At 39.4% G+C, this 18,621-nt stretch overlaps 1 protein-coding gene across 1 annotated transcript in view; it reads right to left on the bottom strand.

Moving 5' to 3' along the window:
• PKHD1 (PKHD1 ciliary IPT domain containing fibrocystin/polyductin) overlaps positions 1–18,621 on the bottom strand; it is a 443,114-nt gene that overhangs the window by 282,283 nt on the left and 142,210 nt on the right. Inside the window, exon 37 of the mRNA XM_057700365.1 lies at positions 576–786. Coding sequence (XP_057556348.1) covers positions 576–786 — 211 coding nt within the window. The remainder of the gene's footprint in view (positions 1–575; positions 787–18,621) is intronic.

Here is an 18,621-nt window from a genome sequence, read left to right as displayed (position 1 = left end):
GATACTTACAGCTTTGGAAGCTTTTTTGTTTTTCTTTTTTCCAGATCTTTATTGGAGTATAATTGCTTTACACTGTTGTGCTAGTTCCCAAAATGTCTACTCTTATTTAATGCAAACATATATTACTGAAAGACAAACAAATGTCTTTTTTTTGGTTTTGTTTTGTTTTTTTGTTTTGGGGTTTTGGTGGGGTTTTTTGGTTTATTTATTTTTTAAAGAACTTTTATTGAGATATAATTGACATACAATAAACTGCGTATATTTAAAGTGTACAATTTGATTTTTTTTTTCTTACTAGTAATGTATATATGGCAACCCCAATCTCCCAATTCATCCCACCCCAACTCCCCGCTCCCCGATTTTCCCCTTGGTGTCCATATGCTTATTCTCTACTTCTGTGTCTCTATTTCTGCCTTGCAAACTGGTTGATCTGTACCATTTTTCTAGTTTCCGCATATATGTGTTACTATATGATATTAAACAAATGTCTTTTGACCAACTGTGTTGATCAGACACCAACACAGCGAAGACCTCATCTTCTTCTGTCTAAACGGAGCCAAGCTGACATGCAGTACCTCAAGGGTGACCTCAGACAGAGGTCTGTATTGTGCACAGTCTCCACAGTGACAATCTCTTCTGTGGGCTTGATGTCTTCAGCACCCATCCTGCTGATGACAAGGACTTCATCTCCAGCATGCCAGTCCACAGCATCTTCCAGAGCCAACACTGTGTCACCGGCATGGGCAGCTGCTCGAAGATGTGTGACCACTACTTCTGGGAGTGAACCTAGAGCACGTCCAAGGGAAACTTGCCTTTAGACATTTTAAAAACTTAATATGAATGTGGTGTTATTCAGCCAAAGAATCCTGTGAAAGAAGAATCTAGGAAAGCAAGCTTCAGGCTCAATAGGCACAAACGCCTTCACTGTTTTGGATGTTAGTTTCCTTTTCTGTCACATAATGACAATAAAAGTAATCCAGGATAGAGAATGGTATGGGGTGAAAAACACAGGAATTGCAGTCAGACTAACTTTATAGTTGAATCACCATCTTGCCATAGCCTAACTATGTTCCTTGGGTAATATACTTAAAGGTGGGTTTCAGTTTCCTCAGTTGCAAGGCAGAAGCAGAAAAGCCTTCCGTTCCGGGGCTTTAGGACGATTCAATAAGATAATATCTATGAAACAACTACTGTGGGCCTTGCCACGTAACAGAACCTCAATATATTTTAGTTTTCTCTCTTCCTTCCCTGCATCACACTGTTTTGAGGATGAAATTTATCACCTCTTTCTTCTTCCAAATTAAAACCAATGACTATTAGACTCTCCAAGATAGAAGTTCACCATGAATTCCTAAACTCAACTCACTGTACAAATAGTGATAGTAGAGTTAAAAATCAAAATTACCCTCAGAATGGTTGTCCTAAGTCTTAGCGTATTAAGTGATCCCTTCATACCTTAAGATGGGGTGTATCCAGGACAGGATGGCTAAGCAAAGCTGAACAAGGGGGAACATGTGACTCTAGATATCCTGGCTTGTTTTAGGCTTCAGTGCAGCCAATCTGATCCTCCCCAAACCAGTATGCTGCTCCTTAACCAGCAAAGATTCAAGAAGGTAGTCAGTCTCGTAGTTTACGCTAGCCTCTTCCAGCAAGGGTCTAGGCAAAAATTTTTTCCAGCCATTATCTGAAGCAATACCTCAGAAAATACAAGGCTTACTCCCAACTCCTCCTTTCCCCAGCACATTTCCTTCCTCCTTTGCAATAGATCATAATTTACCTCTGGCCCACAGCAACTTTCTGTCCTCCCTTGTTGCACTAAAGTATTAATACTTGAATCTCTAACTACAGAGGTGGCCAACAATAAATCATTTTCAAATTATTTTAAACATTCCTCTTTATTTATTTGTCTATGTTGGGGGTGGGGGCACTTCTACCAGTAATGTTGTTCTAGGCTTAGAAAGATCACTGGGTTAATGATGCAATTTCTGAAGTTTACTCGGGCAATAATTTTATCTTAAAAAAAAATTCCCAGAGTTCAAAATTTCTAATTATAGAGCAGGTGAAAATTAAGACATAAATCATCCCAAAAGAAAATAATTTTAATTTTATTCCTCTTCGTATGTTTTCACCTTTGGGAATAATAAATGAAATAAAGTCAATTTCGATGTATATATTGATGCATATATATGTGAATTTCTATGATCTGTCCTTGAATGTCTCTACCATACATAGAAAATGTTGTCAAAGACAAAATACTATTAAACGCTGTGATCAATGGCTTGTAATACTCAGTCAATACACAACAAACACCTACTATGCACCTATCAACAAGCAGCTATACGTGGCAGAACCAAGAATAGGTTCAACAAAGATATTTTTCAACTAATCATATGTATAAATAATAGTCAAGTCAGAATGAATGGGAAAAAATCACAGAGTATCTTTTTAGTGGATTTTTAACTATTAACATAAACTTAAGACCATTCAAATGTTGACAGAGCCTCTAGAAAGCAATAAAATTATCTCATAAGTTATCACTCTCATTGCAAAAACAACACACCTCTACGTGTATGACTAAACCATCAGCCTGAGTGTTTCCTGAGTGCCACCATCATATTTGCAGCTACATAGCAGACATGGATATTTGGATCAGTTACTATCATCTTAAATTTGAGAATAAATTTAATCATCACCTGAGCTAGACCCTCTGCAAACAGTTTTTATTCTTCTGACCATTATGCATTGTTCTTTTTTAATTACATCTCTTCTGTAAGAGAGATCCAAAACTTGCAAAACTTTCATGCCAACATTCAAAAAGAATATTTATTTCATTAAATCTAAAGTAGTAGGCTCTTCCTCCAAGCAGTCCCTGCATTTTATTAACGTTTTAAAATTTTTCTCACCAAAGGTGAATTCTTATCATTTAGTTGTCTACTTATTTTTTTTCTTTTCCCTCTCTGTATATTTGAATTTCACTTAGATGCCTCTAATAAGGAATAAATGAAGAACAAATTTAAACTATTATAGCAGAAAATAGTGACAAATCAAAAAAATTGTGAAGTAGGCAAATGATTATAAACCTCCTCATTTTGTATCAAAAAATTATTTTTTTTCTCAATTTCCAATATTATTTAATAATAATGCCAGTATAAGCTGGCACATTATCCCATACTTCTGCAAGTCTATCAGTGGATATAGATGATTGTGTTATGCTGTATTTATTAAGGCAAATCTTAAAAAATCCCAAGATTCAATCATAGGCATGATAAGTAGCACAGAGAGAAAATACCTTACATTTTTATTTTGTAAAATTAATTTGGGGCACTTCAACCAATGTTTATTGACTAAGCAATGGGCCAGGGATTAGTCTAAATGTTGGTGGACCAAAAATGAACAAGCTCTGAAAGAATTCACCATCTAGAAAACAGAGAAAATCTTCAACAAATAATACATACAAATGCATATGCTTGAAAGGTACTTTAACAAAAATAAAATATCTGGTATAGCTTGGGGAAAAAAAAATTACATCTCTTCTTTGTTCACTAACCTGCAGTATCTGCCTTCAGTACTTAGTAACAAAGGTCCAAATTCCCTTCTTGATTTTCAAGTCTCCATGATGAGACTCCACTGTATGGTCTCTGACTCCTTAATAAACTCTCCATTCCAGGAAGCCCAGTCTCTTTACTGCACTTCTTCTCATTTAACAGGATCGTTCCTACCTCCACCCCTTTGCCTGTTCTGTCCCTTCCACCTGGGCGCTTGGTCTTCTTCCCCTCTCCTATTCTCCTAAAATCAGCTCAAGACTTACCTCTTCCATCGGGTTTCAGGGAGCACTTCAACCTATGCTGATGTCCACCGCCTCCTATAGACCCCACAGTGATAAGGAGGTTCTTATTGAGTAAAATATCTGTGTACACTTGGGACTAGGCATGCCACATGTCTGGCTGGTTTTTGGGCCATTTGACTGAGTGGCTTTGCATGGGAGAAAAAACTTCCACCAAGGAACAGATGGGAGAGAATGACAGAGATGGTACAGGGTCTGTCTGATACATGGGCTCTCTCTTATGGACCCATGACTGAATCTGAGGAAAGAACCTAAAGGAACTCTACAGATGGATTTTGTACCTGATGCTCCTCTGCCTGGGATTCTTTCATCAACTCACTCTGCCTTATTCTTCAGAATGATGTTCAACTTGGTCCTTCAGAGAAGCCTCTGAGATCTCCAAACTACGTCAAAAACTCTGACTTATAATCTGTCATATCACTGTGTCCCTCTCCCTTCTAGCACTTAACATGTGTGGTTTAACCTCCATCACTGTCATTCTCCATCTCCCTTATTAAACATGGCAGCAGAAGTTATACCTATATTTGCCTACCATCATGGTACCAATGCTTATCACAGTGTCTTATATAGAATGTGTTCAATAAATATGTACTGAAGAGGAAGATCATGACCAAAACACAGAGAAGCAAGCACCCCAAAGTTTTGGCATCCAGATGGTCAGGTGGGACCCCAAGTGGCAAAGGTGGTCGCCTTTGGTTCCATCACGGAATACACCTGGAGATTGGACCACCTGGGCAGCAGTGAAAATCTGCACCCTTGGCACTCTGCGTTCAGTTTTTCATAGAAGGTACCCAATGCAGGGGCAGCAGGGCAGCCCCCAGCTGCCTTCCTGAAGGGAGGACAATGACCAAGAAAACCAATAGACTAGTTGATGAAATTTGTCATGAGAACACCTATAACACGCAGGCAGGGGTGTTGGTAAGGGCTGCAGGTTCTGAGAATTGGGGGAGGTGAGCAGGAATATTTTTGTTGTCACGATTGAAATAGCCACGGGCTGAGAGTGTTCAGGGAGGCCTGGGGGGACTTGAGTGATGCAACCTATAGTCAGCACCATATATTTCATACTAAGTAATTCTGTAATTATTAAAGTACATATGTCTTTTTCCCCACCTTGAAAGCAGGGCCACTACCTCATGTCTCCTTTACAAATGTCACAATTTCTAACACAGTCCCGGGTTCATGATTAGCACTCAGCTCAGAGGGATTTAAATTATTTTGACTATTGTCATCTGGATAATCATTCACAAACCTCCATCAGATATATATCTAAATGAGCTTGATATCCAGTAACTAAAAAGCTGAAAAACAACACAAACATTATTGAGAATTTAGAATAAATGAGCCTATGCTAACTAGAGTAACTCTGAAGTAAGAACAGTTGGTTTTCTGGGTTTGGTTTGGTTTTGTTTTCCTTTTAGCAGACTGTATAGATTAGAAAGCTAAAATAATGCTTCCGGGACAAAAATCACATAGTAGGAGATATCAGCGCCAAGTTCTAAAACTGGCTCTTCTGAATCCAGAACCGAAGAAATGGATACAGAATGGAATTCTAGCCTTTGGAAATAACTGTATATTAACTGTAGCCAATTAGCTTTGATACTCAAAGCATTATATTCTTTACTTTATAAATACTATTTAAAAGCCACACAAGGTGGACCGACCAACTTCTCTGATGAAGACAGCATCATATACATTTCAAATGTGAGTCATTTCGCTTCACAGAACTCTTCAGAAACCCAGGTCGGGTGGCTCCCTTCCTTTCTGTACCACGAATCAAAAAAAAACATATAAAAATACAGTTTATAAAGCTCAATAATTTATGCATATGCTTACATGAAAAAAGATTGCTCTTGACTCGTAATTTAATACAATGTTTAACCTCTTTGGGCTTTCAACATTGACCTGTTAACCAACAAACTACTCATTTACTCCCACTAATGACTTCTACTCATAATTGTATTTCCTACAAATTATTGTTCAAGCATTTCAGTGCCATTCACCCATAATTACACAGGCCCAGAGAACCATCTTGCCAAATGGGCATGGAGAAAAAGAAAACCATCTTTGTGGGTTAACACACTTTAAATCACTAATTATCCTCTGTTTGTTTTGTAGGACTTCAATCTTTCAATTTATTCCAAGTGAATAACTGCCAAGACCTTTCCAAATCAGTAAAGGGCAAGGGGAGGGGAAGGAGAGAGGGAGGAAAGAATCATTTCATTAAAATCAAGTTCACATCAGAATAGAAATATAAAGAAATTCACAAAAGAACTAGAAATATTTTTTCTCAAATACATGCAAATTATTTCCCCTTATTTCTGCATGCAGCTTCACCATTATCCATAGCAAAACAATGAATGCCATCTTTTCTTCTGTGTAGAGGAACATCTGTCAAGTACTGGGAAGACAGACGGAAAGGGAGCAGAGTCACTGTCCTCCAGGGTCCATGAATAGTATAGGAAATAGAAAATCGCAAATGCATGCTGTTAAGTGTTAAGACAGAGGGACACCCAGGGTCTGCCAGTAAAGAGACATGGAGCACCTCACTCACATAGAGGCAGGGGTTGTTTCCAGGAATGCTTCCTAGAAGAGGTGATGACTGAGCTGGGTCTTGAAGGATAAGCCACAGTGGAGAAGAGGACAAAATGGGCAGAGCCCTCCAGGCAAAGGCAACAGTGTGTACAATGGTGTGGGCCAACATGACACTCAAATAACTGCCATATAGGTAGCATGGCCAGAATGCAGGTATACGGCAGGGACAGGGACCTGAGGAGGGTCAGTGGGGATGCACCTGGAAAGGTGAGCAGATCTTGCAGACCCTCCCAAAGAGCTTAGAGTTTACTCCAAGAGTGGTTGGGAAACCACCAAAGAAATATTTGAGATGATAACTAAGGAATCATACTGTTGTGAGACCAGCAATAGTTTAAGTTCATAAGCTCACATATCACATGAGGGGAGAGAATCCTTAGTGAGAAAATGTATATACTGCACACTGGGGAGAATGAGAAAAGTCTGAGTCATGCCCTGAGCTAGATAGGAACCAGCCAGTGGGGAAGCAGGGAGCTTTTATGTGTTCCAGGAACTCAATGGAGATGGTGGTTTCCGGAGCAAGATAAATAAGAAGGCTTGGTGTGTCTGGGCCAAATAATGCTGGACCCTGTGGGTCTGCTTTAAGCGAACTGAACCTTATTCAAAATAGTTACTTGATCAAATTTATGCTGCTAAGCATCACACTGGATGCTGCATGAAGAATAGATTTCAAGAAAGTGAAGAAAAGTAAGAAGTGTTTGTAGAAGGCTCCTGCAGTTTGTAGAAGGCTGATATAGTAGATCAGACAAGAAGATCTGGAGGTCTGAATAGGAGTAAGGCAGCAGATCTATAGAGAAGTATAAAAATTTGAGATACCTTTTGGGGAATCAAGAGGACTGAGTGATTGGGTCTAAAGGTAAGGGGAAAGAGGTTAGTAATGCCTCACAGATGCAGAGCCAATGCGAGATGGTAGACAAACAGGGACATCTTGGGAAGAAGATAAAAAATCCATTCAATAAATATTTATTGAGCACCTACTATGTGCTATGTGCCATGTGCTATTCTAGGTACTGGGAATGTAGTAGTGAGAAAAACAGTCAAAAATCCCTGCCATCATGTAGATTATATTCTAGTGGTGTTCGGTTTTAGACATATTCAGTTTTAGATGACCATTTTAGACAGGTTACATATTATATATTAAAGAGAATATCCAAGTAAAAAGTTGAGTCTGGAGCTCAGAAGAGGGATCTGAGTCTCGCTATATAAAGAAGTATGCACATAAAGGTTAACTCTGGGAATGAGTAGGGTTACTTGAGAGAAAGTACATATTATAAATGAAAAATATTCAAGACCAAGCCCACGGAAGCATCATCATTCAAACACTGAGTAGACAAGGAGGAATGTAAGAGGATCATAAGATGGAACAAAACCAAAAACACTGAAGATATGCATTTACCCAAAATTAAAGAAAATATTGCAGCGGAAGGAAAGTCTTAGTTCTCCACGCATCTGCTTGAGGACTCATTCCTCCCCCATCTCCTTGCTCTTTTTTGTAATTTTTAAGCTCTGGGCACCTGCCCAGCATGTCTTGTACTTGAGCCCTGTTTCCCACTGTTCATTTCATCCATCTGCCAATAGAAGGTAGGCGGCAGGGTAGCAGGATACGAGCTTCGAGAGGAAAGGGGTGGAGAGAAAACCCTGCCTTTCTACTGTTTCCCATTTCCCCTTCTCCCTGCCAGCAGCTGGCCCAGATTCTCTGATCACATACTACCCCTAACAACAGCAGAAGGTGGTAAGTAACCAAGGAACTAGGAAAAAGCTGGCTACTGCTGATTACTCCACCTTGCAGCTAAGCTGGCTCTCTCTGCTCCCAGAACCCACATTGTGCCAGGCCATTGTGTCACCTCTGGGCCTCAAAAGCCACTCTCAGAACAGAGGGACTTAACACCCTCTGTCACTTATACTCAACAGGAAAAGAACTGAGACAGTAGAGCCCAAATGGGATGAGAGTACAGAGAGATGTGTCCCTGACATCCCATGTTGAAAATAGACCTACTTCCCCACACAATTATTCTTACACACAGAGGTCAGGTGCTATACTCCCTTTAGCATTAGACAGCAAGGTAAAACAGACTCTCAAGGGCTTACCTAGGCCCTTAAACATAGTTTTATTTTCTTAATTGAAGTATAGTTGATTTACAATATCATGTTAATTTCAGGTGTACAGCACAGTGATTCAGTTATACATATATATAGCTATTCTTTTTCAGATTCTTTACCCTTATTGGTTATTACAAAACATTGAATATAGTTCCCTGTGCTATACAGTAGGTCTTTGTTGATCATCTATTTTATATATAGTACTGTGTATATGTTAATCCCAACTATCTTTAAACAAATGTATTACAAGTTGCAAACAACCAACTTAGAAGGAAACTCTTTGAACGCAAACAATTTGTGAATTGGAGATGATCCAATTTACTATACTTCAGAAGACTGTGACATTAGCATTAATACAAGAATATCTGGCAGACCAAAGAGATAAAATGGAGGTATTTTGCACGTACCATTTCCCTTGAGAACCACTTGCTGTGATTTCTCCCTTGGATGAAGACAAACCCTGGTGGGGGAATCCTGTGTGAGCTTGGCTCTGTGTGTGCACTGTGACCTTTCTGCATCCTTACTGGTTAATCTCCAGCAGTACTGATGGAGCCATCCTCCAAATGTACAGATCAGCTGGCTGCATCCACAACTGATCCGCAAGCACTTCTGCACTGCAGTGAAAGACCTGGGTGCCACGTCCGTCCCCAGTGCTAAGTCTGACATTCTTTTGGCACAAAGGTTTAGACCAAGGCTAACTGAGGTTATTTGGATGGTACAATGAGCCCTACTCTGATTGAAGGCCTTTTCTAGAGGTTAAAAAAAAAAAAAAGGCTAACTTTTGTTTTTAACCAATCTGAGCTTTACGCTTGCTACTGTGATTTAAAAGTGATGAAGAAGAATCAAAGGATAAAGTTCAAAACACCAAGGAAATTGTGTATTGTAAGATACGTGGAAATATCAGCACTGCTGTTCCTAACTCCTGTGAGGATTTCAGGCCATTTCAAGAAATGCCACTCTTATGCCCTACAAAACTGTGTGGAAAGTTCTTTAGTTAGAGGGGCAAGATCCTCTTGGTCAGAGATAAAGGCTTCTGTAGAGTATCTTTAACATCCACTTCTATTCATTGTCAAAAAAAAATATAAAAATTCAGACATATTTCCGACCAGATAGACATTTGTATTGATAATCATTGCTGTGCACTATGCGGTGGAGTGGAGGTGACAGTGAGGAAAGAGCTATTTTTAATAACAATTTCTTTTATAAAGGCAACAAATTTATAACATTTAAAATAAAAATATAGGGAAGCAAAAGAAGACAATACAGGCATCCATGATCTTATTACAACAGATTAATATATGCCTTTTCTGTCCTTTTCCTATAGTCATATGTTGACAACATTTCATATAAACAAAACTGCTATAATTCTGCACATACTATTTTGTTAAATTTTCTTTACTTAATAGAAAAGGAACATCTTTCAGTTGTATTATATACTACTTAATGTCATGATAGCATCATAGTATCCCACTTTTAAAATGTGTAGTTTATATGCTAATCCATTATTTCTTCATATTCAGTTTTTTCTCCATATTTTGTTTTTATAAATGGTACAGATGTAAACATTCTTGAGCATAATTTTTATGTACACTCCTGATCATCCCACTACTATAAATTCCTAAAAGTGACATTGCCATATCAAGGCATATGCCTGGTTTTAGGCTTTTTGATATTATTACCAAATTGTCTTACAGAAAGACTGCACTTGCTCTACACATACTAGCAGTATCTATGAGTGCCCGTTCCTCAGACTTTCTACTACCTTTTTTTTGTACTGGCCAAATTGATTGTTAAGGAAAGAAATCACTTTGTTTTTTCTGTTTTGTTTTGTTTTGTTTTGGGGGAAGGTTTTTGCTATATAGATTTTTTTTTCATATTTTAAAGCTCTTTATTGGAATATAATTGCTTTACACTGTTGTGCCAGTTTTTTGCTGTACAACAAAGTGAGTCATCTGTATTTATACATATATCCCCATATCCCCTCCCTCCCACCATTCCCTCCCTATCCTATCCCTCCAAGTCATCACCCATTATCAAGTTGATCTCCCTGTGTTATGCAGCAGTTTCCCACTAGCTATCTGTTTTATATTTGGTAGTGTATATATGTAAATACTATTCTCTTGATTTGTCCCAGCTTCCCCTTCACCCCCCATCCCGTGTCCTCAGGTCCGTTCTCTTCAACTGCATCTTTATCCCTGCCCTGTCACTGGGTTCATCAGTACCACGTTTTTAGATTCCATATATATGAGTTAGCATATGGTATTTGTTTTTCTCTTTCTGGCTTACTTCGCTCTGTATGACAAACTCTAGGCCCATTCACCTCACTACAAATATCTTAATTTCATTCCTTTTAATGGCTGAGTAATATTCCATTGTATATAGGTGCCACATCTTCTTTATCCATTCATCTGTTGATGGGCATTTAGGTTGCTTCCATGTCCTGCCTATTGTAAATAGTGTTGAATGAACATTGTGGTACATGTTTCTTTCTGGAAAATCACTTTTGTTTTAATTTGCACTTCTGTGATTACTGATGAGGCAAAGGTAGAAGAAAACTCATAAAAATAAAAAAAAGACTCTCCCTCTCCTTGCGAATACAGGATATACTCAAGCCCTGGGTTTGGTCATTTGCATTAATTATACTGACATGTCTATTCACGCCCATTGCCAGAATTTAAATTTGTTCTAAAAAGCTCTTTATTTGTAAAAGACGTTAATCTATATCTGTATCAAATAAGAATTTAGTGTCTGATAAAGGTAACATTTAAAATTCCTAGGGAATTTTATTAGTTTCCTATTGCTGGTGTAACAAATTATCACAAAATTAGTGTCTTAAAAGAACAATGCAACTGGGCTTCCCTGGTAGCACAGTGGCTAAGAATCCGCCTGCCAATGCAGGGGACATGGGTTCAATCCCTGGTCTGGGAAAATCCCACATGCCGCGGAGCAACTAAACCTATGTGCCATAACTACTGAGCCTGCACTCTAGAGCCCGCGAGCCACAACTAATGAGCCCAAATGCTAAAACTATTGAAGCCCGTGCGCCTAGAGCACATTCTCTGCAACAAGAGAAGCCACCGCAATGAGAAGCCTGCACACTGCAGCAAAGAGTAGCCCCCACTCTCTGCGACTACAGAAAGCCTGTGCGCAGCAATGAAGACCCAACGCAGCCAATAAAATAAATAAATAAATAAATAAATAAATAAATAAATAAATAAATAAATTTATTTAAAAAACAATGCAAATGTATTGTCTCATGGTTCTAGATGTTAGAATTCTGCATTGGATTCACTGAGCTAAAATCAAGGTGTCAGCAGGGCTGCTTCCTTCTGGAGGCTCTGAGAGGAAAATCTGTTCCCTCGTCTTTTTCAGCTTCTAGTATATTCCTTTTACCTGTATCCCTTGGCTTGTGGCTTGTGGCCCCTCTTTCATCTTAAAACACATCTCTCCTCTCTCTGCTTCCACCATTGCATCTCCTTCTCCTCTGACTCCTCCTGTGTCCCTCTAATAAGGACCAATGTGATTACATCAGGCCCATCTGAATTATCCAAGATAATCTCCCCATTTTAAAATTTTTAACTTAATCACACCCACAAAGCCTCTTTTGCCAAACCTTCATGGGTTCCAGGAATTGGGATATAAGTATATTTGGAGGACATTTTTCAGCATACCATCATTGCATTGTTGAACGAGCAGTGTTCAGAAAACTGACCAACCATTTGGAAAAAAATTAAATAACTAACTTACACACTGCATCAAAATAAATTCTAGATGGACTAAAGAAGGGATTGGCAAACATTTTCTATAAAAGGCCAAGCAATGAATAGATTTTGGTCTGCAGATCAGGTTGTCTCTGTTGCAACTCAACTCTGCCATGGCAGCATGAAGCAGCCATAGATAACACCTAAACACACAGGCATGGCTGTGCTTCAATAAAATTTTGTTTGCAGAAATAGGCAACAGGCCAGATTTGGCCCATGGGCCATTATTTGCTGACCCTAGATAAAAGACCTAATGTGAAATAATAATAATAATAATAATAACAATAATTTTTAAAGTACCAGGAAACAATTAGATATATTTTATATAGTCTTTGTACAAGTGAGAACTTTCTAAACATGAAATCAACCATAAAAGAAGATATTTGTAGATTTGCCATTACAGAAATCAGAAAATGCCATAAAAAAATACTGAACATAAGAAACAAACTGGGGAAGAAGCAGGTTCTTTGTGCCCCTATCAAGAATATTACAAAGGGAGCCAAAAGGAAGAAAGCCCCACTTAGAATCCCAAAATAACCTGAAAAAATTAAACTTAGGAAGAATGTTCCAGAAAGCTGGAAGGTGTGTCTCCTGTTTGTCTTTCTGCCACAGCTAAATACCAGCTATGTGTGTGTAAAATAGCAGAAAGCCCATGTGTATCATAAGCCTATGAAGAGGATGGAGTGAATATTAGTTCCCTCCCTTTCTGGGCCCCAGTTTCATCCTCTCTGAGATGAAAGTAACAATCCCAGTCGTTCCTACTTCACAAAGTTGTTGTGAGAGTTAAATGAGAGGAAAGTATGGGAAGCAGCTTTGAAAATTATAAAGTGCCAGGATCTCGGTAAAAATCCAATTTTAACAAATACTGAATATAATGCCAATTCAGTGGTACTCCTTCTTCAGGACCAGGCTGAAAGCAATACTATTAATAATATTGCTTTGATGATACATGTGGAAGAATTCTCTTTGAAGGAAAAATCACATGCTCCTGCCTATGGAGCACTCCATTTACTGAACAAAGTTGAATTTCTTTTGGTACTCAAAAATGTAAAAAATGTGAAGCCTAGACTACATTAACCATTTAATAAACTAAAAGGGGGTTACTAAGACTGAAAAGCACCGCAGTGGGGGAGGAGTATGGGAGAGGGTTGGAAAACAGCAGGAGACGCAGGCAGGAACCTACATCAGATAGGGCGCTATAACCATGTTAGAAATTTTAGACTTTATCCTAGGGACAGTGGGAAGCTGCTGAAGAGTTCTGAGCAGTGGCGTGATGTGAAGAGATCCATGTTTTTAAAAGATCACCCAGCCTCCAGGGTAAAAAATGAATTGGAGAGGGATGAAAATAGCAACTAAAAGATAAACTAGAAAGCTTAAACAACAGTTCCGGGCACAAGTTGATGGCATCATGAACTAAGGCAATAGTCATGGAAGTGAAGAGAAGTAAATGGACTTGTGAGTTATCTATGAATTCAAATCAAGACCTGGTGATGGACATGCTATGAGGAACCATAGAGAAAGGGGTATCAAGAATGGCTGATGAATTACTGGAAAGCTATAAATACCATCCCAGTCTTCTTAGAATAATGAGGCAGCTTCATCAAATCAAAACCATCCGCATATAATAACAATAACATTGATGATAATAATACTAACTAATACTTACTGAGTAACTACTCACTGCCTGTCCCTGTGCTAAGTGCTTTACATGTTTTGTTTCATTTAGACCACCTAACAGGGGCTTTCCTGGTGGCACAGTGGTTAAGAATCCACCTCCCAATGCAGGAAACATGGGTTTGAGCCCCATTCCAGGAAGATCCCACATGCTGCAGAGGAACTAAGCCCAGGTAGCACAACTACCGAGCCCATGTGCCGCAACTACTGAAGCTTGAACACCTAGAGCCCACGCTCTGAAACAAGAGAAGCCACCGCAATGAGAAGCCCGCGCACCACAATGAAGAGCAGCCCCCGCTCTCCTCAACTAGAGAAAGCCCATGTGCAGCAATGAAGACCCAGTGCAGCCAATAAATTAAACTAAACAAATAAAATAAAATAAAAAACAACCTAACAACACCATGAGAAATGTTTTAGAATTGTGTCCAACTTGTATATGGAAACTGAACACGAAAGAGTTGACCTTTTCAAGGTCCACCAGTCAATTAGTGATAGAGATTGTATTTGGATCCAAGCAGCCTACTTTCAGAGTCCACCACTCCTAACACTCATCCAGGGGAAGATGAATGAGTGCTCTGGGACTGAACAAAGTCAAGTTCATTGGAGAAGATGCAGAATGTCGGCCAAGAGCCTCGTGTCCTAGCAGGAGAAAGTAAACTATAGAAATCTTGAAAGGAAGACATGGATCTCTCTTGGGAAGCTTTGCATCAAAACAAGAGTCTTGCTATCTTCCTGGATTTTGTGTCCTAGATATGATACAGGTCAGTTATATTATAGAATGGAATCAACTTTAGGGACTGTGATGTGTCAACCTGACTGGGCTCTGAGGTACCCATAAAATTGTCAAAACATTATTCTAGCATGTCTGTGAAGGTGTTCCTGGATGAGATTAACATTTGAATCCATAGAGTGAGTGAAGTAGATTGCCCCCCCTAATGTGGCTGGGCCTCATCCAATAATCCATTCATATTTGTACCGGAGTGAGCGGGAACTCCTGTCTGAACGCTGAGCTGAGACACTGGTCTCTTCCACCCTTCAGATTCAGACTGAAACTCTGGCTCCTCTTTGGCTTCAAGCCTGCTGGCTTTTTTTTTTTAAGCTCTTTATTGGAATATAATTGCTTTACACTCTTGTACCAGCTTTTGGACTGCAACTTACACCATGGGCTCCACTGGTTCTCAGGCCTTTGGTCTCAGACTAGAGCTACACACCAGCTCTCCTGGGTGTCATAAGCCAGTTCCTTATAATAAGTTTCTTCACATACATATATTAATATATATATTAAATAAGTGAATTAGTGAATAAATAAGTCACTGTGTTAGTCAGGGGTCTACGGATGAATAGAACTGATGTAATATCCATACATCTATATCTATATACCTATGTCTCTCTCTCTCTTTCTCTCTCTCTTACACACACACACACACACACACACACACACACATGAAATTTTGATGAGGGGAATGTTGGAATTTGCTCAGGGGTCAAATAGTCATTGGAAAAGTGCCCTTATTTCATCTGTAGCCACAGGGACCTATTTCTGCCTCCAGGAATAGGACTGGAAAATGAAGCAACTCGGGGGAAAGCAGAACCTAGAATTGCAGAGAAACAAAGTCCTAATGACTTCATTGAAGCACCTGGACTCAGCTGTGCCTCAAGTTTTTTTTCATTTATATGAGGCATTAAGTGCCCTTATTTTTTGTTCAAATTGGGTTTTCTGTCACTTGCAACCAAAAAGGACCTGACGAACGCCAACACTTTCAGGTATATATAGAAACTTAAAGTATCTTATAATGTGTTTCTAAGTGGGGTTCCTGCTGTACTTGGATTATCGAATAGCTAGAACTCATTTCTAATTAGCAATATACATTTACATGTAAACACCTAAAATCCTAAGGACCTTAAAAACAGCATGTTCACTGCAACGTGTTTAAACAAGTTTCTTAAAGTATGCTTTATACTCTTAACGGAAGGAACCCTTTCTTATCCATTGTTCCAAGGTCATTCTTGTCCAGATCAAGCAATTATATATTCTTTTTTTTTTTGTCATTTTCATTTCTTTATTTTTTTAAACATGAATTTAAGAGGTACACTAAAGTGCAGTCTAGAGAAAACTTTGTTCATAAAACATACAACTGGCTTAAATATAAAATGGAATGAACTTCCAAAATGATTTAACCATTGAACTAAAGGGGTCACACTGAGTTTAGGAAATGAGATAGTCCGTTCTGTTCCTGATGCAGAACAACCACTTTGAAACAGACCTCTGGATTCTCATCTCTAGCCGTGACACCATTAATATTTCTGATTCCTTCCACTGCTTTTCTATGAATTCATGCCCAAGTAGCTGTAAATCACAGTGGTGCCACAGTGGGAAGGTAAGCACTGTGTTTGTAAGAGTTCTTTGGCCTCCTGGCTTGAATGTTGCTTCTCAGTTATGGAGCTATTAATTTTTTACAGATCTTCTGTTTACTGCCACACCCTGTCTCATATGCCAAGTGTGGCTGCTTGCTGAACCAGTATATATAATTCTGTTGGGTTTAGAAATCATGGAAAACTCTGGGCATTTGTATTTTTTTTTAATTTTATTTATTTATTTATTATTTTTTGGGGGGTACACCAAGTTCAATCATCTGTTTTTATACACATATCCCCGTATTCCCTCCCTCCCTTGACTCCCCCCCCACCCTCCCTCAAGTCCCCCCCACCCTCCCCATCCCAGTCCTCTAAGGCATCTTCCATCCTCCAGTTGAACTCCCTTTGTTATACAACAGCTTCCCACTGGCTATCTCTTTTACAGTTGGTAGTATATATATGTCTATGCTACTCTCTCCCTTCGTCTCAGCTTCCCCTTCACCCCCCGCCCCCTCCCAAACCTCGAGTTCTCCAGTCCATTCTCTGCATCTGCATCCTTGTTCTTGTCACTGAGTTCGTCAGTACCATTTTTAGATTCCGTATATGTGAGTTAGCATACAATATTTGTCTTTCTCTTTCTGGCTTACTTCACTCTGTATGACAGACTGTAGTTCTATCCACCTCATTACATATAGCTCCATCTCATCCCTTTTTATAGCTGAGTAATATTCCATTGTATATATATGCCACACCTTCTTTATCCATTCGTTTGTTGATGGGCATTTCGGTTGCTTCCATGGCCTGGCTATTGTAAATAGTGCTGCAATGAACATTATGGTACATGTTTCTTTTGGGATTATGGTTTTCTTTGGGTATATGCCCAGGAGTGGGATTACTGGATCATATGGTAGTTCTATTTGTAGTTTTTTTAAGGAACCTCCAAATTGTTTTCCATAGTGGCTGTACCAACTTACAGTCCCACCAACAGTGCAGGAGAGTTCCCTTTTCTCCACACTCTCTCCAACATTTGTTGTTTCCAGATTTTGTGATGATGGCCATTCTGATCGGTGTGGGGTGATACCTCATTGTGGCTTTGACTTGCATTTCTCTGATGATTAGTGATGTTGAGCATCTTTTCATGTGTTTGTTGGCCATCTGTATGTCTTCTTTGGAGAAGTGTCTATTTAGGTCTTCTGCCCATTTGTGGACTGGGTTATTTGCTTTTTTGGTATGAAGCTGCATGAGCTGCTTGTATATTTTGGAGATTAATCCGTTGTCCGTTGTTTCATAGGCAACTATTTGCAATTATATATTCTAAGTTATCTCAGTTAAGAATCAATGAGATTTTACCAGATATGTTTCTGCTATTGTGCATATAGAATACTTATGTTTTGGATTTTTTTTGAGGCCTTGTTAGGCAACAGAGAAAATTTCCACCTTACTTTCATTGGTGGTGTTGGTTATATTTTGAAAGACACACACTTAAGGACCAATCCTCATGTGCTCTGAATAGAGAACCAGTCATTAGTCACTGGCCATCCCACATGTTGAGGGTTCCAAGTCCACCAGAACCACACTCACCAGCATTAACTGACTGAGTAATTACTATCTGCCACAACATACCAGCTGACCAGAACCCCAGGGGTGGACTGAAGTGCGTTGAATTTAAGATTACAGAAAGCAATGAATAGGTTTTTAATGTTTCTCATCCTTCTTCCTCTCTTCCTACTCTCACTTTGATCTTACTTTCTTCCCACCCCTAAATCAAATAACACACACACACACACACACACAGCTGCTCTCTCTTTCAACCCAATGTCCCTTTGGAGCACCCTTTCACATATGTACCAAATTGTTTAGCAGAGACTTCTGCTCCTCCAAACCCACCAAGAGGACCCAAGCCAGGGACCAAAGATGAGAAGCGCCCACATTGTATGTGAGCCATGAACAGGCAGGGAGCAGACATTTCCTTGGGGCTTATTTAAAGGAGGCTAATCTAATTCTGCCTTCTGAGCCATCCCTGGGCAGACCCCACTCCAAGCGACATGATCAACCAAGAGAGGAAATTCAAAGAAATTCTCAGAGACGGGGCTGAGTCATTAGCCTCAGTGAACAGCCATGGCCTTTTCCTCTCCTTCCTACAGAGGGAGGTCCGAGCCTACTTCTCTCCACGTAAGCAAAGAAAAAGGGCTTCAAAAGTACTAATCATAGAGTTGCCTGCAAGAAAAGGAGAATGGCTTCTTTTCCCCAGGTTGGATGTCTGCATATGCAGCATATGTGTGGGCTGCCCGTCTTATC

This window comes from Hippopotamus amphibius, chromosome 11, assembly GCF_030028045.1.
Source record: "Hippopotamus amphibius kiboko isolate mHipAmp2 chromosome 11, mHipAmp2.hap2, whole genome shotgun sequence".
Taxonomy (NCBI): domain Eukaryota; kingdom Metazoa; phylum Chordata; class Mammalia; order Artiodactyla; family Hippopotamidae; genus Hippopotamus; species Hippopotamus amphibius.
The sequence above is the reverse complement of the archived record's forward strand: the minus strand, read 5'-3'. Positions and strand labels throughout refer to the sequence as shown.